At 36.9% G+C, this 24,508-nt stretch overlaps 1 protein-coding gene across 4 annotated transcripts in view; it reads left to right on the plus strand.

Annotated features, from left to right (window-relative positions):
* BAIAP2 (BAR/IMD domain containing adaptor protein 2) overlaps positions 1-24,508 on the plus strand; it is a 173,793-nt gene that overhangs the window by 35,589 nt on the left and 113,696 nt on the right. For all 4 annotated transcript variants that reach the window (XM_087955986.1, XM_026675750.2, XM_026675749.2 and 1 more), the window contains exons 2-3: positions 8,188-8,263; positions 16,732-16,818. In XM_087955986.1, the coding sequence (XP_087812112.1) occupies positions 8,188-8,263; positions 16,732-16,818 (163 nt within the window). The remainder of the gene's footprint in view (positions 1-8,187; positions 8,264-16,731; positions 16,819-24,508) is intronic.

The following is a 24,508-nucleotide window of genomic DNA, read 5'->3' on the forward strand; positions in this document are numbered from 1 at the left end:
CCGCCAGCACAGCTCTCAGCTTCATTGGAGCAGTTAAGCTCCCCACCATGTCTGCCGATACATCACATAGTCCTAAACACTTGGGAAGTGTTTGACTAGTGATTTGTGATACAAAACCCAGCGTTTGCTGTGTATACTGTAATAATAATAATAACAACAACAATAATAAATGTAATAAATTCTATGCCACCCATCTCATTGTTATATTTTTATAGTTGTGAACTGCTCTGAGCCTGTGATTGGAGCATCATGTAAATTGTGTGAAATAACTAAGTAAGCCACTGTTACTGGATAACTGTTCAAATTGGAGGAAATGTTTGTTTGCTTCCTTGAAGAATCCCACAAATGCAATTATTCAATATTCCATTGTTAATAGAAGATTAAGGTTATCCTATTTGTTTGTGTAAATATCTCTGTTCACTTAGCATGTTCAGAAGCCTGGTGGAATAAAACCATAGTTCAGAACTAAGCTTAAGGTTTACAAAGGTTAATCAGTTTCCCTCCCCCAAATTCTAATAGCATTACCTTCATCCACAATATACCCTACCAACCTTGGAACTATCACTGTGAAAAGAATGTTGTTTATTCTGAAATGAATAATTGGTTGAAATAAAGATTGCTACTCAACAGTAGAAAGGAGTTACATTGGTCATGGGCTTGAAAGAATAGAATCCAGAAATAAGGGATAAAATGAATCAGGTAGCAAATGAGATTTTTAGCTGCTTGGCTGGCTTCAGATGAGGTAGCAGATGTTTAATCAGTTTATTTGGCAAAATAATCTTGTTTTGATTTTCTATTCTCTCTCCAATACCCAACACTGTGCCTCCCCAAAGGGAGTGTGATAGCCAAAATTATTGCCTGCCATAGTGTGAGAAATGAACGGTAAGTTAGCTTGGACAGCCTCACTGCATCAGTTGGATATGCAACCCAACTAGTTTTAGATAAGTGATAAGGCTTTTTCAGTGATAAGACACTTTTTCCATTAGAGCATTAGATTGGAGTTCACATTTGTGTATGTGTGGAGGGAGAGAAAGAGAGGGGGGGGACATACTGAAGTCTCTTTTCATATGGATAATGTGAAGTGCCAGGGAAATCAGAAGATTTCAAATAAATATAGATTTATGGTATGCTAATTCTCTCTACAAGAATCTGAACTATTAACAATCAACGCAAATTGGCAGTAAATAAGAGTCAATTGAATTCAAAATGGGTTAGACTTAGATCTTTTGTGGCCATGTAGTGACTCAAGACTGATGATACATTTGACCCCTTTCCCAGACTCAGCCGCCTCATCTCCTACAAGCACAGCTTGAAGATCAGTCTTCCTCAACCTGTGTCCTGAAATTGGACTGGACTGAACTCCCCAAATTCCCAATTAACATGAGAATCCAACATATTTGGAAAGCATGGGTTAAGAAGGCTGCTGTTAATTGTTATTTGGCTTTGAGAACAGAAGCAATTACAATGTTGTTCCCCTTATTACCATAGTATGTTTCCTTGGTGATACCAGAAACATCTTTAAGAGCTTTATAATAGTCTCTTCGCAATACTTCTGAGTCAGTGAAATTTAATGGTAGATTTGATATTTACCTACTGGTAAATATTTGTATTATTTTTTTAAATTTTAACTTTTATAATTGAGAGTATTTAAGCTACTTGCTTCTATATGGTTCTTTGTGTTGGTAAGGTTGTTTTATTAGTTTGCATCTAGAAATAATATTTTTTAAAATATAAATCTTTTTATAGGGATCACAATGTTGATTTTTCTTGTACTCCTTTTTTATGAATTATGGGTTCATAATTTATGAATGGGTGGCTATTTGATACACAATCATTTAAAATAAATAATAGCACTTTAAATAAATTCTTGGATATATTCTTGTATATTTGTTTTTGTTACAGCTACCAGGATAGATCAACCTGAGTTTGGATTCAGGTCCTAAATAATGTTATCAGCAAAAATATGTCTAATTGGGAAAAAAAATCTCTAGTAAATGTATTCAGAATTGTTACAGTCCTAGTTCCAGCTTTGAAATATCATTTTCCCCCCATCAAGTGGCAGAAATTCTTGTAACATTTATTTTCCTACTGAATTAATTCATGTATTCACCCTCCTTTAACAATCTGGAGGGTGGTTCCTTAATCCTCTGTGGTGAAGAGAAGGGGGGGAAAGTTCACAAAAAGCTAGCTAAATGGCCAATCAATTAGCAAGCCCTTTGAACCTTTAGAAAGGTATTAAAAATGAATTTAGGTCAGAATTGAGTATGTTTTTGAAGTTGCTTTGGCACTGAGGGAGAATAAACTTGAAAGTTTTAAAAAAAATTGAAAACAGACTTTATTTCTCCACATTTGTTGTAAGGAAAAGAGTAGAAAATAAATAAAGTTGAGGTGGGCTTTGTTAAATATCAACAGCATTTCTGGGCTTGTATATACATTTGCAAATGAGAGAAATTAGGAACCAATCATAAAATGACTACCTAGCTATCAAAGATAAATAGGTTGCCTAATTAAAAGGCATAAATTAGGTTGAACTCCATATGCCAAGCTTTCTATTTCAATCCAATACAATCAAACTAAAAAGACTAAACTAAAAGCTAAGCTAAAACTGAATTATAAACTAAACTAATTTTGTGGAATGAAAGCTGATGAGCCTAGGATTTCATCCACTTGCCAGAGAATCACTTTTCCTCTACACATTTCATCAAGATGTTGCCAAGACATGTTGTGCCGTGGTTAGAGGCGCATGGGAAAAGGCCCTAGTGCCGCGTTCTCTTGTGCCACTTAGATGAGATGGGTGGCCCTATAAATGCAAGACAGAAATAAGGCAGGAAGCTGCCTATTAAAATAATGGAAATTTAATTCTAAACATATCTATGTAGAACTTCTCTGCTAGTCTCTGTCTGCCCTAACAGAAAAGGAAAAAGTCTCTAATTCCCACAGAAAGAAATGCACTCCTCCCTCGTTTTCTGAGATTTTCCTAAACTGATGCTTTCCTCTTCAGGATTGGAGCTTTCACCCAGGAAGGGTTTGATGTCCATCTAAATGTGGGAAGGACAAGCAAGGAAGGAAGCTGAGTGAGGTGAAGGAACATGTTGAAAGCTGTGAGGAGAGGAGGAAAAAAAACCAGGCTGGGATATATGAGAAGAGGAAAGAATATGGCTAGACAAAAGAAATCATTCTTTCCTATGGATGCTTGTTCTCATATAATTGAGAAAGAGGGCTTTAAGCCAAATGCAAATGGCCTTTAAAATTCATTTTGGAAGGTCTGAAGGGACTTCGCTTCATGTTTGCCACCGCTGCTGCTTTTATGGCACCCATGGGTGCTATGCTAAAGACCTCACTACTAGAGCTGTGACAGGCTTTTAATGATGATGATCAGTTTTTTTTAAAAAAATACCATGGATTCTGTGCTGAACTTCTTGTTCTGTTACCAGCCTCTTTCCCTCAACCCTCTTATTATCTGACTCTGGTTTGCCATACTGCATGGTGACATTCGGGGATTAGCTTCTGGGCCTGAAAGAAACAGAAATAGTTGTGATTCCTACCAAGCTCAGTTAGCAAATTCCTTGTCTCATTTTTAAGGTGCCATAATGACAAAGTGATTGAATGACTTTGGCGGCTGTGGAGCTACAGTAGGCAGGAGGACTTGCTCACAGCTTGTTTCACACAGTGAACAAAGAGCCTTTCTTTTCAGTGATTATGAAGAAAAAGGGTTTAAGAACATAGTTCACTAACTGGAGGTAAGTGAGCCCTTCCTTATTCTGCGCCTGGCTATCCTCCTCTTCCTCTATGTGTGGGCACATATTTTTTATTTAGTTAATTATTTGTATCCCATCTTTATTAATTTTACAAATAACTCAAGGCAGTGAACATATCCAACAGACCTCCCTCCTCCTATTTTCCCATGCGTGTGAGGCTTTTTTAAACAAGAAAACCTGTTAATCACTCAAAATATTTTAAATTTGGTTTCAGCAGAGCCTAGATAAGTTTAGACTTGATTCTCTGCCATTTTCTGTCTATATACACAATCGTATACTCTTTGTCAGCTGCCACAGTATTTATATAAAAAGCTTTGATCTTCTATTTTTTGATTACAAGAGTGATAATGAACAATCCATACTGGGGTTGTGTGTAGAGGTGCAATGTTATAGATCAGGGGTGTCAAACCCAAGGCCTGCAGGCCAAACCCGGCTCATGGGGTGCTTAGATCTAGCCTGCGGGGCCGCCTGGGAAACAGTGAATGACCGGCCCATGTTGCCTCTGCCAGAGACAATGGAGCTTGGAAGGGCCATGTGCCATCCTCCCGAGCGCGTGTGTGGCCCTCCTGGCTTCCATTTTTGCTGGCAGAGGGTTGTAGGAGGCTTTTGCAAAACTCGGGAGCCCTTTTTTGCTGGCAGAGCGCTCAGGCCACCACAGGTGCCCCCCGACAGGAGTGCCATCAAGTTGGTCAGGGCCATTCTGGCCACGCCTCCCACCCCCCCACCCCAAATCAAGCACCACCCTGATGCATCCCTCAATGAAATCAAGTTTGACACTCCTGTTATAGATGTATATGGCTACTACATTTAGATCTGGAATAATATGAGCCTAGATTTATCCAGGCTGGCTTACAATCAAAGTACGGATTTTGGGTGGGATAAAAATAGCAACTTTTATAACCCAGTCAAAATTTCTAAGTATCTTAGCCACTGCTGCCCCACAGACAAGAAAAAATGTGGGCCATAGGAAATTGGACCTTAACATCCAGGTTGCTGACACCCAGTGATTCTTCATTTGGAACTTCCTATCAGATGACTCAAATGAGAAAAGGTGCAATGAAGGGATGGCTCAGGTAGCAGATTACACCAACAGAAATCCATCCTGATGGTAGTTGGTAATTCTCCTGTCAGCAAATGTTTAATTTTAGTAATACTTGTCTGGTTATTCTGGATTCTTTGAGGTTTCAGTGATGTGGACAGGGCGTGTGAAGAGATTGCCACTGTCTTCTTTTTTTCAACTCTTGGCTCTCTGCCCCTTATTTATTTGAGTTGATTTGATTTATTTGCTTCCCGTCTTCCCTCAAGGTGGCTCTAGGCAGCTTACAATATTATAACCTAATAAAAAATAAAACTATAAATAACAACATTAAAATAATTTATAATTGACAAAGATGGGGAGGAAAGGAGCAAGATGCATACCAGGGGGGAGGGGGGATCATATTTTAGTCCATTAACCACCTCTGGGATAAGGTATTCCCCCATTGGTTCCTCATTTTGCAGAGCCAGATCTTCAGCCCCTTTCAGAAGGGCAAAAGTGTGGGCACGGATCTAACCTTGGGAGGCATGATGTTCCAAAGAGCCATAGCAGAAAAGACTCTTCTGGACCTCACCAGCCAGAATTCCTTGACTGACAGGGTCTGCAGCATGCTCCTTTCTGCTGGAGTAGGTGAGGCGAGCCAATCCCACTGAGAAACAGTTCCTCAGTCTGAACCTGTGCCATGAAGAGCTTTAAAGATGATAGCAATCACTTTGAATTCGACCTGGAAGCAAACTGGCAACCAGTGCAGCTCGTGGAATAGCAGTGTAACATCAACCACCCTAAGGGCCACAAGAACTGTCCTCGTGGCTGCATTCTGCATCAGCTGTAGCTTTGAAATACTCTTCAAAGGTAGCCCCATGTGAGATGACCAGGCCTTGAGTGACTGAGTGCAGGGACTCCCAGTCCAGGAAGAGGCACAACTGGTGCTCAACACAAAATCTCCTAGCCACAACTGCCACTTGCTCTTTTAGCAGGAGTTGCTCCTTGCAAAGCAATTGGGAAAGCTTTCAAACAAAGGAGGAGTTCATTTTTTGTTATTTGAAATGTTTCTGATTTGCCTTGCAAACATTTGCTAGAACCTATCAATTTGAGCCAATTGCCCTCATTCAGGTTGTTTATAGTTGCGATAAACTAGAGGTTACTTCTCAGTAAAATAACCTCCTTTAAAAAAAGATCTTTAATTCTTGTAAACTTGCTAACTGTTATTTTATAGCAACAGAGGGAATTAAATAGCTCACCATTGTTTCCTTTTTAGCTCTTTTTATTGTCTCTCTGGAATGGTATATAAATGTGGTTTGTCTCTACAGCTCTATTGATGGTTGATTTGTCTGAATGCCAAGCAACCAGAAATTCCCTAGCATTTTTTGGCATTTAGCTTGACACTCTCCCATGGCGATTGAGTCTGTCCGTGTCTTCTGATTTTAAGAGTTTTCTTTTAAAAAAAATAAATTTTATTAAGTTTTCAAATTTTAAAAAACATAAAATAAAACTTTATACATTGTTATCAACATCAAGACATCTTTTGTATCTCCTTACATTTTTCAGTATATGTATTTACTTATTCCTTTACCATTACATCTTACTCTTACGCTTAATCTTACTCTTGCTATAAATCAATATATTTTATCCTTATATATCAACCTTCTCTATAGTATATTTACATATTTACATATATTTACATATTTACAAATGATAACTAAACTACAGAAATTGAACTTAGGCATTATATGCCTTAAAGAAACACATATCCAGAAACATCAAAAGATTTTAAGAGTTTTCATTGTGTCTTTTGATTGTTAGTTGGTGTTCATGGATGCGGTCTGCTAGTTTTCTGCCTGCCTAGTCTTCTGATTTATTTAAGGTATTTTGGAGGGCTTTAGTTGGCCTATGTGCTACAGTGATGCTATGTGCTTGTAATGGTCTGTTGGTTGTTTCTGATATGTTTATATTGTATGGCAGTATTGCCCTTTTCATAGCTTGTGTTGGTTACGCTGTGGTAAATTGAGTGGTTAGACACTTTTTGATAAAAAGGAGCCTCCCAGAAGTTCAGGAAGGCCAAAAATGGGCCTGTTTCCAGCTTCCAGAGAGCTTCCGGAGCCCAGGGAGGTTGTTTTCGCCCTCCTGGAGGCTTGAGGAAAGCCTCCAGAACCCAGGGAGGGAAAAACACCCCCCCCACACACACACACTGTGGTGCAGGAGGCTGACTAGGCCACAGCCACCATGACCACACTTACCCAGCAACCGGGCAGAGAACCCTTTGCTAAACTTTTTGAAGTCCACTCCTAATGGGTATCCATCCATTTTGTTGGAAGATGTTGGATAGAGAATCGGTTTCCTTTTTCTGCTGCTCATTTTGCTTGTAATTGTCTGAATAATGTTGTTAGACAGCTCCTCATGTGGGAGGTTGGGTTGTTACTTTGGTACTGGAGCACTTGGTTAGCGATTAATACTGGTCTCCATCCTGAAAAACCCTACAGAAAAGCCAGATTTTTATAGTTTTCCAGAAGGACATCGGAGTGAGGCTCATTTGTGGGATTGCTAGTCCCGTGAGGATTGCTAGTGCTAAGAGTATGCAGTAAGGGCTTCTCTGTTATTGCTTCATTTCCCAAGAACGCTGCTTTAGAAAGACATCAAAAGCTTGGTTTTTTCAAGGAACTAGGGAACAAGGTGTTTTGTGATCCCCATGGAATGATGAGAGATGGTTGAAACTGTATTTATGTACTTCCCTGCTTAATGTTTACACTTTTCACACTCTGATTGTTCTTTTATTGGTTTTTTAATATAAACTGCCTATGTCCAAATTGGTGGCTATATAAGACAAATAAATACAGTAAATAGCCTATCAAGCCCCTATGTTTAACTGGGGGTTGAAGTATAATGTTTATATTAGTGTTGTAAAATTTGAGAAAAGTACCTTTGTAAAAATATATGTAAGATGGCATCCAACCAGTTCAATTGACTTATTTAGCTGTGTTGTGTTTACATATTTCATTGTATATATCTCATAGCTAAGGGTTTCATATTTTTCATTCCTGGCAAACTGAATAGTCATACAAGAAAGTTGTAGGGCCTGGACTTCATATTGTATATAGCTATATAGTTAAATCATAGAAAAAATTGTTAGAATACATTATTATCTTAAAAAATATCAATCAATCAATCAGAGTAGAGCTGGAAGGGACCTTCCAAGAGGTCTTCTAATCCAGCCCTCTGCTGAACAGTGACTTAAGTTTGTATTGCCTGTGTATGTGGATATGGAAGGGTTCCCTTTCTAAGAATTCATAGGATAATGGATTGAATCTTGTGTATTTATACACATTATAGCGAAGGAGTAGAAAAACACAAATGGCTCCCATATTTAGATTGCTAATGTCTTTTGTTTTCTTATAGACAATCATGGAACAATTTAATCCCAGCCTCCGGAACTTCATATCTATGGGAAAGAACTATGAAAAGGCCTTGGCAGGTAAGTGAAATAACACTGTATTAGTTTATCATGGCTGTCTTATGACAACTGTAGAAATGGCACCTCTTTTTTTTTAAACCTTTGGTGATGGCAAAGGTGGGAATAACTAGTAGTATCTGTGGAAAGTGTTGTCAGTATCATTCTTAGTGCTAAAGAAGCTTTCAGCTGTCCCAGACAAACTACCAAGCAGTTCTTTGAATTAAATTACAAGGGTAGTATTCTTTATGACATATGAGGCATGAAAGCTCTCTTAAGACTTAGAGTACTATAATACAGAAGATCTTCTTTACAATTATGAGCCAGGAACAGGCTGCTGGTTTATCAACAGGATAACCCATTCTGTATTCTTGGGACTTCAGTTTTCTTAGTCTCTTCATGTCATCTTGTCTCTCTGTACTTTCTTAACATACTATATCTTTTTTAAAAAAATAACAATTGCAGACAAATTGTTTTATTGATAGACCTGAATTGGTAGAGATATGCAAAAGTTTTGAATTTAAATGTTTTTGAAATTGAAATGCCCTACATCAAGTTTAGAATAATTGTTTTGAGTGAAAAATTCCCTATTTCAAGTTCAAAATGGGCGTTTCAATCATTTTTAAAGTGTTTAAAGTTTAGCTGACACATAAGATGAAAGGTTTGAGTTAAACTTAGGCAAAACTGGTTTCATATTCTCAACTTTAGCCAGTGTGTCCATTGCAACCTTATCCAGATTACATGTAGTGGGACTGATGAACAATTTACTTAAATCTTACGATTTGAGGGCACAGGTAGTCCTCGCTTAATGACCAGTTGCTTCATGACTGTTTGGAGTTACTTCAACTTTGTAAAGGGTTTTTTATGGCCCATAAAGCTTTTCTGACAATTGTAAAATGTCACCCTGGCCTCCCACAGTCACATGACTGGCTGCAGCTTGGTCATGTTCCTTCAATTTTTAATGTTTTTTTGCCAGTTTTCAGCAGAAAACAACAAAAAACACCAATTGGATATGCTGGATTCACTTAACAATTAGGTGGTTCGCTTAATAATTGTGGTGACTCACTTTATGACCTTTGCAAAAGCAGTTGTATAATCAAATCTGGTCACATGGCAATCCACGCAATAACCACCCTGATTTTTGGCCAAAATTCCAGATCCAACTGTGGTCATAAATTGAGGACTAACTATTTCACATCAGCCATTTTTAACACATGTAATCATGAGAAGCTTCTTAGGCAAGATCAGCTCTATCCAGTGTTGTAGAGAAAAGCAGAGGTCACATTGTTGAAGGAATGCAAGAACTGTTAACAAACAAAAGAGACCATAAATGACTGTGGGAGGCAAGTGTTACAGCCCTAAGACAAGCAGAAACATGAAAAAGAGATCAAAATATTCAAAATAGCCACTTCTTGCAAGTTTCTGTATAATGTAGGTTCAGTAACCACATATCCTATGTTATAAACCTCATATCCTATGTTATGTTATGTTTTATTTCAGAAATATGTATTTATTTTTCAAAAATTCACATTTAACCTTTATTTTGATGATTTAACTTTTACTGTACAAATTGTGCCACAAAATGAACATTCGCGTAAAAATATGGAAATTATATTGTCCTTTTAAAATAAATTTAATACATTCTGTTTGATTTTGAATATTTTTATTAGAATATGCATCTTGGCAAAGCTCTTGAATTTACAAAAACAAAAACAAAACAAAACCCTACAAAATTATAAACATAAACAATTAATTAATTTTTTTATCCTTAGCAGCCTTTTTCAGAGTTTTCCCTTTTTTAAGTTTGTTCATTTTCTTCCAAGAAAATATGGTCACCGTAACTATAAGCTAATAGGGAAATGCTTGCAGGCTCCAAAGATTGTATTATTATATCTTACAATAATACAATAGTTCCAGTAGTCCTTGTGATATCTGACTTCTTGACTTGGCCTACCTCAAAGGGCTGACAGAAGTTGACTCTTGCTTATGAAAAGAGAAGCTTCAATAAAAGACACCAAATAAAAGGGTGGAGCTACCAAGATTAGAAATAAAGATCCCAAGACTATATAATACTATTATCCAAATACTCTGGAAGTCCCCTCAACATCCAAAGCTGACAAATGGATGGCAAAAAAAATCCATGACATGTAAGTGCAGGAGAAAGAGATGGAGAGAGAATTTGGTGTTGATACATAAACATGGCTAGATTTCTACATTCCATAATAGCTGATCTTTGCTGTGCCGAGAACTTTCTCGCTATCTGCAATGAAAGCAATTTATCTAAACCTCATTCTTGAATTCCATTCTTAAGCTTATGAGCATATATTTGTGTTTTCTAGAGAGAGGTGTACTGCTGTTCTCAGGGTAACGCTTTGACACCAAGAACCCAGTAGAAATCATGTTGATGGACAATAAGAAACATTCCAATAGCCACATCATAAAAATATCTTTATTAAGTCAAAATAATATGAATGTTCTCAAGCAGGTTGTTAAGGTTTATTCAATTTGCAACAGGGTTCTCTCTAGAAATCAAACAATAGTGATTCCCCCTGTTTTGGAAATGCAAAATACAGCTTAGATTTAGATTGGTTAGATTTTATTTTGGGGCCATTCATCTCATCTAGAGCCAAATTAACTCAAATCCAATCCAGATCCAAGACTCTTCACAATAATAGAACATAGTAAATTTCATAGTTTTGGAAAGTAGCTTTGGTTGGTAAAGGTAACTGTTATATTTTGGAGACATAGCCAAGGAGAATACATTTTCTTATGGACATAGTTCATCTCACTTTCTGTTCTGGCTACTTTCCCTGAGCTGGACAATCTTTATATGTTTTTGTCAGTGTTTCAACTCATTTTGGAGATCAGTTGTGTGTTTTTCCCCCTGATGTTTCTTTGCTGTTTCATTAATTTTTTTTCAGTTCCAAAGTGCAGGTCAACTGCATTTGTCCGCTATGTCTCAGGGATGTAAGGAACAAAATAGTATTTAATTACTAATCAGGGTGTGTTTCCCCCCAAAAAATCTTCTTAAATTGTTTCACAATTCCTTAGCTGTTCTCTATATCAGCTGACTTTGCCATCTTGTTTGAAATACAGCTTTGGCCAGTATCCTTGGGATTTTTGCTTGCTGTTTTTTGTGCCACCAAGTCAGCGTTGACTCTAAATGCACCCATAGATCTCTTCTAGGATTATGTATACCTGATTTGGCCATTCAGATCTCTCAAAAGTGCCCCTATCACCACTGTAATTTGTAAGCCACGTTGTGGTTGGTTATCTTCTTTTTTCCTTTCACCTTTCCCAGAGTTACAGATTTTTTTCCCCAAGGGAGCTGATTCTTTTCATAATATATCCAGAATTAGAGCTTAGTTCTTTGTTCTATGATTAATGTGTTTGTTTTCTTGCTGTCCATGGTATTCTCAAGAATCTTCCTCAACACAAAGTTCTAAAGTTTCATTTTCTACCCTTCTGTTTTTAGAGTCCAGCTTTTGCTTCTATAGTGCTGCAAGAAAATAATTGCCTGCACAGTTCTGATCTTTGTACACATCACAGAATCAGTATATCTTTTCTAAGTCCTTAATTGGTACCCTACCAGGTATTAGTCTGTGGCTTATTTCTTGACTGCTGGTTCTTTTATTGTTGATAAAACTATCTACCAAAAGGCTAAAAGGCAGAAACTATCTACCATTTCAATGTCAGTTCTAAGGTTGGTCGCGGTACCTGGTATTATTAGTTTGGGCTTCTGTGTGTTTAATGTGCCATTTTTCATTGTGTTCTTTGGCTTTCATTACGAGAGCTTGCAGATTATATGCATTTTCAGCTATCATATTAATGTCAGCAGCATAGCATTAGATTATTCATGTTTCTTTCATCAATTTTGAAACCAACCTCCTCTTCTTCCAATCCAGCTTCCTCCAATATATATGCAGCACAGAGATATTATATAGCTTTGTCCCATTGCTTTGCTAGTGGAGCCAGCAGAATCAGATCAGTGTGAATACTAGATCTTCTGATTTAGAGAAATCTGTTAAAACCAGCTGATTACTTTTGTGAGCCAGCTACATAGCATACCTTTGAGCTGTTTTCCAGTGGCTACTTGAGGTGCTGATACCTGCTAAAAGTCTACATTTTCTAAGGTGCAAACAGAGCCAGGCTTTCTCATAGCAAGAGAACTCCATATACATCCAAGAGCTGCACTTTTCTATTCTGTGTATTCAGAGACTGAATCGCAATCTTCAGAACAAGCTGAAGTATTGAAACTTTGATTTAAAATGTGTTTTGATAATCTTTTGCCAGAAAGAAAATTTACGTAAGAAGATGTTATTTTATCATAAAAATGCATGAAATTATGCAGTCCCTTTTTGATAACATTTTGACATATAATGCTTTTCTAGCTCATCAAAATAAAAGAGAATACAGGGTTGAAATGAGAAATCCTTGCTATTGTCTGAGCTTAGTTGCTTTCTTTCAGATATTTCATTACTCGAACCAGATAACATTATCAGTGTATTAGCACTGATGATGTTACCAAGTTTGGGTAATGAAACATCTGCAAGAAAGCAACTAAGCTCAGAGAGCACCAAGGACCCCTCATCATAATGAATTGATTCATATACCCAAGGATATCTAATAGACAATTTTGCAAGAATAATATACTTTTTCCACTTTGCTTTGGATCAGTATAAGTAGTCCTTGACTTATGACCAGTTGTTTAATGACTATTTAAAGTTACAACAGCCCCAGAAAGGGGGCGTCATGGCCCATAAAACACATCATGAACCATTGCACCACTGCCTGCTCACCCCACAGTCACACAACTTTGGGCTCTTAGCAACTGCTTTGCATTTACTAATCAGTTGCAGTGTTCTGCGGTCACGTGACCACAATTTGTGATGTTTTTTGGAAGTGTCTGGTAAAAAAACCCAAACATGCCCATGAGGGGAATGGATTTGCTTAATGATAGCATTAGTTCAACTTACAACTGTGTGATTTGTTTAACAACTGCTGTAAAAGTAGCAAAAAAATTGAGTTCAATCACATGAGTACCTTAACCTATGACTGAAATTCCAGTCCCAATTGAGGTCATGAGTCAAGGATTATCTATATAAACATTGTAAGTATCAACAATAAATGGACAGGGATGGGAATCTGTGCCCCCCCCCAAGATGTTACTAAATTGCATTTCCCAGCATCCCTCGCTGTTGGTCATAGACTCCTCATCTTTGATTCACATTCTTTTTCTATGTATGTATGTATGTATGTATGTATGTATGTATGTATGTATGAAATATGGATACTTGTGACTGCTTTACAGTTGGAGTAGCCTATGAAACAAGGGGAAAATTGTATACTTGCATATAAGTCTATGACCAAAATCAGCGGAAGTAAAAGACATAGCATGATTTATGACAATGCAACTAATTTAAAATCCAGCATTTGAATACAATTCCTTTGTATTCTTGCATGGAAAACATTTATTAAACGAGGTTAAAATGAATATTTATGACCATACTGTATATTTATTCATGATAGTTACTTTGCAATTCAGATTTTTCAGAATGATCTTTTAAAATTGCATTATCTACATTTGTCCCATACTAGCGGTCACCAAACGGTGGGCTGTGAGAAAATTTTGTTGGGCTGCAGAGAAATCTCACCCCCAGAGCACCCCCCCAAAGCAATTTTCCAGGCTGCGCAGAAACACAAGGCTGCCCTGCCCACTAACTCCTTACCTGGCAAAGTTGCCTGCTAAATTGCTATTTTTCCTTTTTCCGACCATCATCTGTTCTGCTGTGCCTGGAGATTTAGATTAGCTAGGAAGCAGGAAATGGTTGGATTTCTTGCTTTCTAGCTAGTCTTTAGAACTTCGGTTCTGCTTTTAAGCACAGCCGAACCTCCCTTAGGACTGAAGTTTCTATTATTCAGTGCAGACTCATGGCAAGCAAATTTGAGAGACTGAGCTAGCCGATGGCAGATAGGTAGATCACTGAATGATTCTGTGAGCAACTCAATCTGCCTGCCTGCTTTGCCTGATTTTCGGTAAAAGTTGCTCTTTTTTAATAAAAAAATCAATATTTATATAAATATTTATAATATTTACATACTAACCATGCCCAGCCAGTCACGTGACCACCAAGCCATACCCACAAATTAGGCCATGCCCACAGAACCTCTTAGTAGTCCCTGGGATTTAAAATTATGAGTTTGGTGGTCCCTGATATCCAAAAGGTTGGCAACCCCTGTCCCATACATATTTGCTTTTAGGCAAAAGGCCAAGAAGTAATCTACACCATTATCCTTCCCACAATTAAGTGCACATCCAGATATTGGTTAATGTAATTATTGCTGAATTTTGAAAGCTGTTACCCTTCTAACAAATGCAAGAAGATTTATTATGAGGTCAAATTATGCTTTGGATTTTAAGATGCAATATAATAAAGGGCTGAAATTGTTATGGGCCATTTAGTTATGGTAACTATTATGGAATAGGCAAAAGGTATAAATTAAATATAGGGCAGACAATGAACTGTAACGTCTGGGAATTTTGTGTGTTGAAATCCTGACATTTCTGGAGACGAAGTGTTAGAAGGACTAGGCATGGAAGAATTACAAGTAAATCTCTTCTTGTTCAACTGTGAAATGTGGAAAAGTATAATTTTACTAAAGAGAAAGAATAAACATTTAGAGAACTGTTGAACTTTGGCTTAGTTTCACATAGCTTTGAACCAAATGATAACTGGAGTCCTTATATACCAATATATATTTGTATCAATAGCTGCAGAGCCCAAGAAACGTATTGGAGGATAAGTGGACTTTTAGAGCTCAGTTTTTTTTTAAAAAAAGGAACCAGTAACTATGCTTTAAAAATAAAAGAGAAATCAATTAATACCTTGTATTATAGAAGAGGGATGTGACTACATTAAACTCATTTAACACAACTGTATTTAAAAAATTCTGCATAACTTCTTTCATGCTTGGTCAGTATTTATTCTAGATTAAGTTGAAAGAGAAATACATTAAGATATTTGAATGAGAATTGATGCTTCCGCTCTAGTTTCATCTGATTCAAGCTTGAATTTACATATTTCCATCATAAATCTATAGTAATAAATGGCAGTCTTTCCCTCTCCTTCATTTTCTGATCTGGATTCTCTTGAAAGGTAAGCATTTTAAATAGATAGCATTTGTAAGAGCAACATAGCTTGAGGCAAAACTATTTTCACAAATTGTCACAAGTTAGTGAAAAAGCTTATGCAATGTGTTCTTGTTGACTATGAGGAGCTCTCTCCTTATCTGATTAAAATGATGTGTGTGCAGTTAGAATTTCAACAAACCACCTTAAATCTAGGAGCTGCATTTGAAAGCCCACGCTAGTTAGTTTCTTAATATTATGCCGTATGCTAAATAAATAAATAGATCTTGATAATAGTTTTAGAGCTGTTCTTAAGGTAATGTCAAGGATGTGTATGCTTCATTGGGCTGTCTTGGAAAAGGTAATTTCAGTCTGTACACCCAGATTCCAAAAGCTTAAGCAATCCAGACAAATCCATCAGGTTGGTAGCTTCCCATTTTCTGACTTTGAAGAAATTTCCAATTCTTAACAAAGTTTGGAGGTGGCCTAATGATAAAAGGTCCAACACATTTTACATTTTGAATCTTCTCAGCCTAGATGCCAATTTGAGAAGCTGAAATTCACACATCTCCTGGAGGTCCAGGTTAGGGAATACTGATGGAATACAGGAAGTCCTTAAGTTACAACCATATGTTTAATGTCAGTTTGAACTTAGAAAGGCACTGAAAAAAGGGACTTATAACCATGTTTCACACTTTCAACCACTGCAGCATCCCCACAGTCACATGATCACACTTCATATGCTTGGCAACTGGCATGTATTTATGACGGTTGCAATGTCCCTGGGTCACGTGATCATCTTTTGTGAATTTCCAACAAGTAAAGTCAGTGGGGAAGCCAGATTACTTTACAACCATGTTACTAACAGAACAGCTGGCAAGAAGGATTGTAAAATGGGACAAAACTCACGTAACAACTCTCTTGTTTACCAACAGAAATTTTGGGCTCAGTTGTGGTCTTAAGTTGAAGGTTATCTATAATAATGTGGAACTGGACTGAAATTTTGCAAATTGTAGGGTTTCCTTAATTAATTTATATGGGATGTTTTCTACAACCCTAACATCTAGACAGCAAAAGCTGTTAAAAGCTATAATAGGATCTTCTGGTAATTTTAAAGATGCCATTTTGATTTCTTGCTAATATTCTGCAAAATTAAACAATATTAATAGTAATAGTTTTAATAATAATTAATTTGTTTGTTATAATTATAAATGGTTATACGGTATCATTACTATTATTAATTAAAGTAATTGAACATGCTATTTTAATGAATGCTATTAAAACCCTTTTGTGTGATATTTTGAGAATTTAAGTTAAAATAAATATGGTGTAATGTTTTAATTTTATACTTTTTATTATCTAGGTGTGACATATGCTGCAAAAGGATATTTTGATGCCCTGGTTAAAATGGGAGAATTGGCCAGTGAAAGTCAAGGATCTAAAGAATTAGGTAAGTCAAGTATATGAATGAAGTTAGTGTAAATTACAGGCATGAAATTTATTTACTTATTATTTTTATAAATAACTCAAGGTGGCAAGCATATTTAATATTCCTTCCTCCTATTTTCTCAACAACAACAACCCTGTGCGGTAGATTGGGCTGAGAGAGTGACTGTCCTAATACCACCCAGCTGACTTTCAAGACTAAGGCGGGACTAGAACTCACTGTCTCTTGCTTTCTGGCCTGGTACCTTAAATACTAGACCAAACTGGCTCTTGAAATTTAAAGTTCATTTAAATCACAATGCAAGCTTTATTTAGAAATTCATCTGCAGTCACTAGAAGTAAAAAATAACCCAAATGTACAAAAAGTATACTTTATTATGGTTGTGCTACCACCAACTGCCAAAAAGCTGACTGGTTCATGGTGTGGTTGAATGTAGTCTGGATTCCCAGGAGGGAGAATATGCATTTCAGAGGAATAAAAGACAGCAAAGTTTTAGATAGGTTGAGGGGGAGGAAGAAGGTCAACTCAGCTCCTCCCTAGAGGTTCTCAGAGTATACCTTTAATGGTGTAAGGAATTTGCTTTAGTTTGGCAATGTACAAATATATATCAATCTAGTGATAAAAATGTATCAAAATATTCAATAAATTATAGAATACAAATATAAAACTGTAGTGTCAAAGATCCCTGAATTACAAAATATTCATTACATAAAATTACTTCCACCCACTACTGTTTCAGTAAGTATAGTGAAGCATACAACTGCTTCAAATTGCATATTTAAAAAGGCATGGTTTTTAAAACTTCCTGAATAAAGCCAGAGGCTTTAGCCCTCTGGAACTTTCAAGGTGATTACCAGCATTGAACTGCACTTGGAAACAAACTGGCAATCAATGCAGATCCTTTAGTGCTTTCATGACACTATCAGGTGTTCCAATCAATATAGTGTCAGGGTTCCAGGTAACACCCCAACAGAATCAAAACTCCAAGGCAAGCATATTTCTCAAAGTAAAAATTTATTAGGTATGTCATATTGGCCCATCTGGGGAAACCCAACTCTAAAGTCCCTCAGGTTTCCCCCTAGTTAAAAATGCATTTTTCCTTTTCCTGCCCATGCAGATCATCACATGCCCAATCAGGTCACAATCCAAAGTTCATCCGGACTCATGTCCAGCCTCCTCATACCTGGTGGGAATGTCCTTGGTCCTTAGAGGAAAGAATTTCATTTTGGTTTCAAAGTCCTTGCTATCTCTACCTCCCCTCCCCCCCCAGTTCCCACGGCTCACTTGGCTTCCACTGTGGCAGCCCTGAAGATGCCAGGGGCCAGGGAGAATGGCTCCAGGGCTGACAATAGGGACTCTTCCCTATTTTTCATACAGTAGTTGCAGTTTCTGGATCATCTAAGTGTTGAGAACGCAGTGACTGTAGCCAATGTTATCTTCTCTCTGGCTTCATGTGTTATTGTACGCTCGTACATTATGCTAAATATAAGGCAAGCCATTTTTGCCTTAATGCACTTTATAAATACAGTAAATAATACAGTTTAAAAAGGGGAGTGCAATGACTCAGCATTTAAACACACTGAACTTGATAGTTGGAAAGCTGACAGCTCAAGTTCGAGACCCAAGTGCCACGCAACAGGGTGAACTCCCGTTCCTGCCCAGCTCCTACCCACGTAGCAGTTTGAAAGCACGCAAATGCAAGTAGATTAATAGGTAGTGCTTTACTAGAAAGGTAACAGTGTTCCTTGCACCTTTGGCATATACCTGTGTAGACCACATGATCACAGAAGCATTCTTGGACAATGCTGGTCCCTCAGCCAAGAAATGGAGATGAGCGCTGCATCCTAGGGTTGTATATGATTGGACAGAGAAAACTTTACTTTTATTTTAACACAACCATATAGCAATTATCAGGAGAAGAAAATATTGTTAATGACTTGTATTTTGCAAGAGATTCATAACATCGCTGGATATAAGATGAATGGGAAATAAATTTTATAAACAAATATATTTTCTAGTTATTGCTGTGTAAGTAGGTACCAGAAGTTATGCCAAAGATACTCTATTCTCTGCTGATAGATACCCTCCTTCAACTGTTCTAGGTAGATGTTAAAGAGGAACGGAGAGAGTAGACAGCCTTAAGGCAATCAATGAAGTAGAGACCTCTGAGCTGATCTCTCATCCCCCCCTCAAATACCATTTAGAACTAACTCCTTGGGCAGGAGGAAAATCAGTGAAGAATGGCCCACCATTCCAGTCCTATAAAGATGGTCCATCAAGATATCATAGATCCATTGAGTAATCAAGGAGGACCAATAGGGTTGCACTCTCCTAAACCCAGTCTCTCTAAAGCTCATCCACAAATGTGATCAACACAGTTTCTATGCTATACGGTAAAACCTCTCTGCCAAGATCCAGTTAATCCCATTCCTCTGGAGCCTTCTGAAGTTGCAGCGGCATCACTTTCTCTACTGCCTTTTCTGGAAAGGGAAACTGGAGAGCTGTCCAAAATTATCAAGAGTAGCCAGGTTGAGGGAAGGCTTTGTGAATAGTGGGCCTACCACAGCTTCTTTTAGAGAGGTATAAATTACTGCTCAGTCCTAACCTCTTACCATCTGTGAGAGCCCTTGACTAACCATCAGAAATAGGAATCTAGTTGAAAAGTAGCAGAGTTGACACCATAGAGACCTTTATCCACTTCCATGATACTCAAAATCTCACATCGATCACAGATGACTTCACAAGACAAAAACCCAGTCATTTCCATTGGAACTGTCTAGCAAGAGTCCAGCTCTGCTTGGATCTGAGTGGTTTTATCCACTAAATCATAACATAACCTTGAATTACACTTTGGGAAGTAAAAAGCAGGTCTAAGGCAGTGTAACTCTGTTGATCTCAGCAGTGTAAGTGATCTTAATAGCAGCTGCGTATAATGTGGGTGTATTTCAAATTGGGGTAAATCATTCTGCTGCCTGTGTCCCAGCCTTTTAGTGCATCTATTTGCTGTTTTCACTAGCCCAGCGTGATGTTAGTAATTGTTCCAGTAGATGGTAAACAGAGCACTAAAGAGCAGTTGATACAAGAGTGCTGCTTTAATTTGTGAACTGCGAAAACAATATTGGTTTAAGAGTCAAAGAAGGCAGTATGTTTTAAGGGAGCAGCTTGCTTTAGAAGAATTTGGCTGAACTTAAAATTTAAAAATATTACCTTGGGCAAAAAGTTAAGAGAAAAACTGACTAGTTCACTGACTAGTTCGTTTTGAATGAGATTTTTCTGATTTTTATATAGCCATTTGAAAAAGGCTAGGGAAGAGATGTTGAGGAATTTATAACTTTAATCAGCTATATAATTTGCCACATACATATTACCTTGGGCAAAGGGTTGAGAGACAAATGGACTTATTTTCAACTTTCCATGAGTGAATTATGCTTCTTTCTCAGCTTTATATATAGCTGTAGAACATTTGACAAAGGCTAGAGAAGAAATTAATAAGCTGCTTCCATGTGTTCTAGATGTGAGTCATCTCTGTGCATGGTCCTTGCCTCTATGATGTTGACAAGAACAGCTGGCACATCTAGTGTGAATGTGAAGTCAATGTAGATCTTTGAATGCTTTAGTATATTTCAGATAAGCTATCTTCTAGGAAGAAAACTGCATTTGTAGTCTTTACATTAAATCTACTCTATTTTTGCTTTCAAAATTGTATGCTGTTATAAAACAGGTTTGTGTATTAATATTAATACAGGAAATGTAATTTATTTGGAGAAGAACAGTAAAACAGTTGATAATCCAAAGGTCCAGCTCAAGACAATTGTGTTAATGAAGGTGTTGATACCCAATAAAGGTGATGCTACTATTATTGATAACAGTTGTTTGGGGACACTAATTGAATTAAACTTCAGAATTCAACATATAGAAGCTTCCTTTTCCAGCAGGAGCTGTGTATTCAGCTCCTCCCCAACTCCAGGCTCTCCAGAATCCAAATTATTTTGAATTTCTTCAAGATGAATTCTTCCCAAGGCAGAATAAATAATTTAGTGCAACTACTATGCCAAGTCACATACAGCATTAACTATATTTTGAGACAGTGATCAAAATGATTTTGATTCTGACTTGCTTGCTGATCATAAACTATGATTTGCCAGTTGGAACATCGTGCTGGATTGATATGGTGTCTGTATTTCATTCCAATTATTTCATAAATATCTTTATTTGCTTGAAACTTCACAGTAGCAGATGGTGCTTCTTCAATTAAGCCTTAGTTCACTAGTTTCATAGCAGTGAATGGTTAACAAAAGAAATGCCAACATTATTCAAAACAACAACAATGCAGTAATACACTATAATCAGAATTTTAGTGTAATTTAATACAAAATATCTGGCAAACCATAAAGCAGATGTAAGATGAATGCTTTGCCCTAGGACTGCCAGTATAAATATATAATCTAATCACTCCTTGTAAATACTCCATTTTCTGCATGTTTAGAAGAAACAGTCTGAGTTCTTCATTAACTTCCTAAACAACTTACTTTAATTTTACCAAAATGTAAATTAAGTTAATCAGGATATTCTGTGAATCTTGAGTGCATTGTTCCTTCAAAGAAAGCACATTTTATATCTGAGTGCCATGGAGGATACTTTTGATATACTCTATTCTTTATTCAAATTAGGAATACTTGCAATTAATGCTTACAGTGTTACAAACGCATACATTGCCCTTTAGTTCCTAAAAACAGGGTGGGCAGCTTAACCTAATTGTTTGTACCTCTTAGTCTCATTCAGTTGTTTAGGGAATTGTTTCAGATAAGAGATACTGTACATTGCGTTTCTTTGACACCTGAAAAAGGGAGATGGTACTAGGAAAGGAAAAGAAGAGGAACTATCAACATAAATGTGGATATCCGTGTTATGGTTTTTCCTTCCTCTATTAGTTTTGGATCTATTCATCTCTTGCTTCAGCCCCATCCATTAAAGATTTTTCCCCTTTTCAAGTGGGAATACAACTCATGATAGAAAAAAGGTTGCTCATCCTCCAGCAATAGCAGTATTTTAGGAAACAACTGGAACAGCCTCCATAATGCCCAAACATTGGTATAAAATTCTTTGTGTTGTAGATGTGGCAACATGTTTATATAACTGTGACATCAACTGGTATAACACATTATAGATTTTGAACCATGGGCATAATTCAGGAAAAAGACTTAGGAACACAGAACTTTGTTATATCCCTACAAATCTCCTGAAAACCCTACTGCAATTCCCTTTTGTCTCAACCTTTTCTTAACCACAGAACTCCTTTAAATACCTTTTCTAGTCATGAACCATGGCCACAGACCATCAAGATTTAACTCAATATTTAAATTGAGTTAAGAACTGCTTTACTGTACATGAAAATATGGTAATATCATACAAGACTTCATACATGTTCTGAAAAGCCAGACATTTTAGCACATATGTCAGTGTTTCAAAACCTGCTTGCCAATATAGGGAGAGTTCGCTTGGGCTTTCCCAAAATCTCTTTGCAATTTTTAAAAATTCCCATCAACCACCCACCCACATTTAATCTTTCCTTGTTGCTCAGTTTCTAAATCCCCTCCCGCATCATTCTTCCAAATAAATGTGCTAGACTGCATGATTGGTACAGCGAAAGCCGTAATGTAGCCTTCTGGCTCCAGTAAACTCTCCAGTTTCAGGAGTATTTAGGGAATCATCTTGAACTACAAGCTGTTAGAACTCCAAAAAGTCTTTCCAGATGCCTTGCTAATCTGATATACACACAGTGGTGTTCCCTTTTGTCCCAAGTCGTCAACTCATTTGGGTTCAATTGCAGCCATTTGCAGATACATGACATTTCCTGAAGAGCAGCAGAGTGAAGTAGGGTTTTTATTATTGTTATTTTTTTTTTGCCAACTGGCCTCTGAGGAGCCTTTTATCTGTTTTAAAAACACCCTGTGGAGAAAAATGCCAGTTCTGTGTCTTTTTGTACTTTCCTTTATTCGGTGGGTAAAGCATTTAAGTGTACTGCTTTTTCTGCCTTGAAGAAATCAGAGAGAGAATGCAGGACTCTCCATTAGCTTCAGCTAATCCTCAGAGAACTGGAGCATCCCATTTTGACTACAGGACATACCTACAAAACTTGAGAAACCAGCTGTGGATTTGTGTTGCATTTTCTCATTCTTTTGGATGTACTTGCTTTGTTAGCATACATTTTCTTTAACACTGAAATTCTTAGAACTTGTGAATTCCAGTACATTGAATGGGTGTAACTCTGTTAAATTAAGGAGTATATTCTGTGTGAGATTCACTGGACTTTTAAGAAAAATTATCAGTTTGCAGTTCCCCTGGCAAAGAGAAATAGTTTTTAACTCACCTGTCACCTTTGCTTTACTCCTCAAATTTTTCTCCACTTCATTGTCCTCGAGTCATTTCATTAAAAAAAAAAACTAGTAGGGTAAGGGGCAACTTTTAATTCAAAATTTTGTAAGGGAAGCTGTATGTAATTTGAATAAATTGTGTAGGAAGTTAGCACCCACTGTTCCCCTAGAAAAATGAAATATCTTAGGAAGTATTAAAAAGGCAGAATATTTCCCCTAAAAGGAAAGTAGAAACTCTTTGTTTCTAAAATGTAGATTTCCTATTTTGTTAATGGATCTTGGGTTCATCAGCAGTTCCTCCATTCCATTTATATTTTATATACTTTAGAGAGCAGGAAGCTAAACTTGAGTTTAATGTGAAAGTTTTTATATCTGCCTTCTGTAGTATATTTTTAACTGTCAGGGTTGCTTTTAGTCATTTATAAATTGAAAAAATATTTAGTTACTTAAGGCAATGTCTTTAATTATGAATTTTTGGAAGTTTAAATTTCTGAGTATACTTTGTTGTTTGCATATTTGCAGTGATCAAAAGGCTTATGCAACTTCTTTCATTTCCACTAATCAAAGTCATGAATTTCAGTTGCTAAATTATATTTCTTAAAAATTTAGAGAGGTCAGTAGAAAGGTGGAAACAAATATTCCCATGCAAATGCTCATGTGTAGATTGGTGAATTTTTTTTACTGAAGGCCTTGAGAAAGTTTTAAGAGGTGAATCACCTTACGTGGGTATAACTTTACCATTTTTTTACTTCTAGTTGTCTCATCTAGTAGTCATTGGCATCTTGCCAGCTACTATTACACTGGCAGAACAATAGAGAAAACACCTGAATCAAACAAGAGTCAGAATTGACTTCCTGAAGATTTGTTCTGCCAGCTACATTTTCCCAAGATAATCTCCATCTATAAACCAAACTTGTTTGTTTTATAGCTCCTGAAAAGCTATGTTCCTCCTCGTCCTCCTCCTCCTCGTCCTCCTCCAACATGCAAATCTCACTGTAAAACCTGGCACTATATTCAGAAGTGACATCCAAAGGACATTTCTTATTTCAATCTTTAAAAACAGAAAATACATATTTATTGTGGTGGTGGGGGAATTCAGGCATATAAAGAAAATAATGAATCTGGGGAAAAACAGAAAGGAAAGAAAGAAGCCCTTCTTGAAACTTTTTAAAGGGTCTGGTGAATATTTAGGTTAAGAACAGGGAAGAAAAACATGAGACACTGACAGAAGTATGAAATCAAAACAGGATTTCTGTCAAGAACGAAGGAATGAGTTATATTTGACTAGTTGAAATTAATTAAAGCTGTACATAATATCA

The sequence above is a fragment of the Notechis scutatus genome, chromosome 2 (genome assembly GCF_049901735.1).
Source record: "Notechis scutatus isolate UNSWTSFEM ecotype Mainland chromosome 2, rNotScu1.2, whole genome shotgun sequence".
NCBI lineage: Eukaryota > Metazoa > Chordata > Lepidosauria > Squamata > Elapidae > Notechis > Notechis scutatus.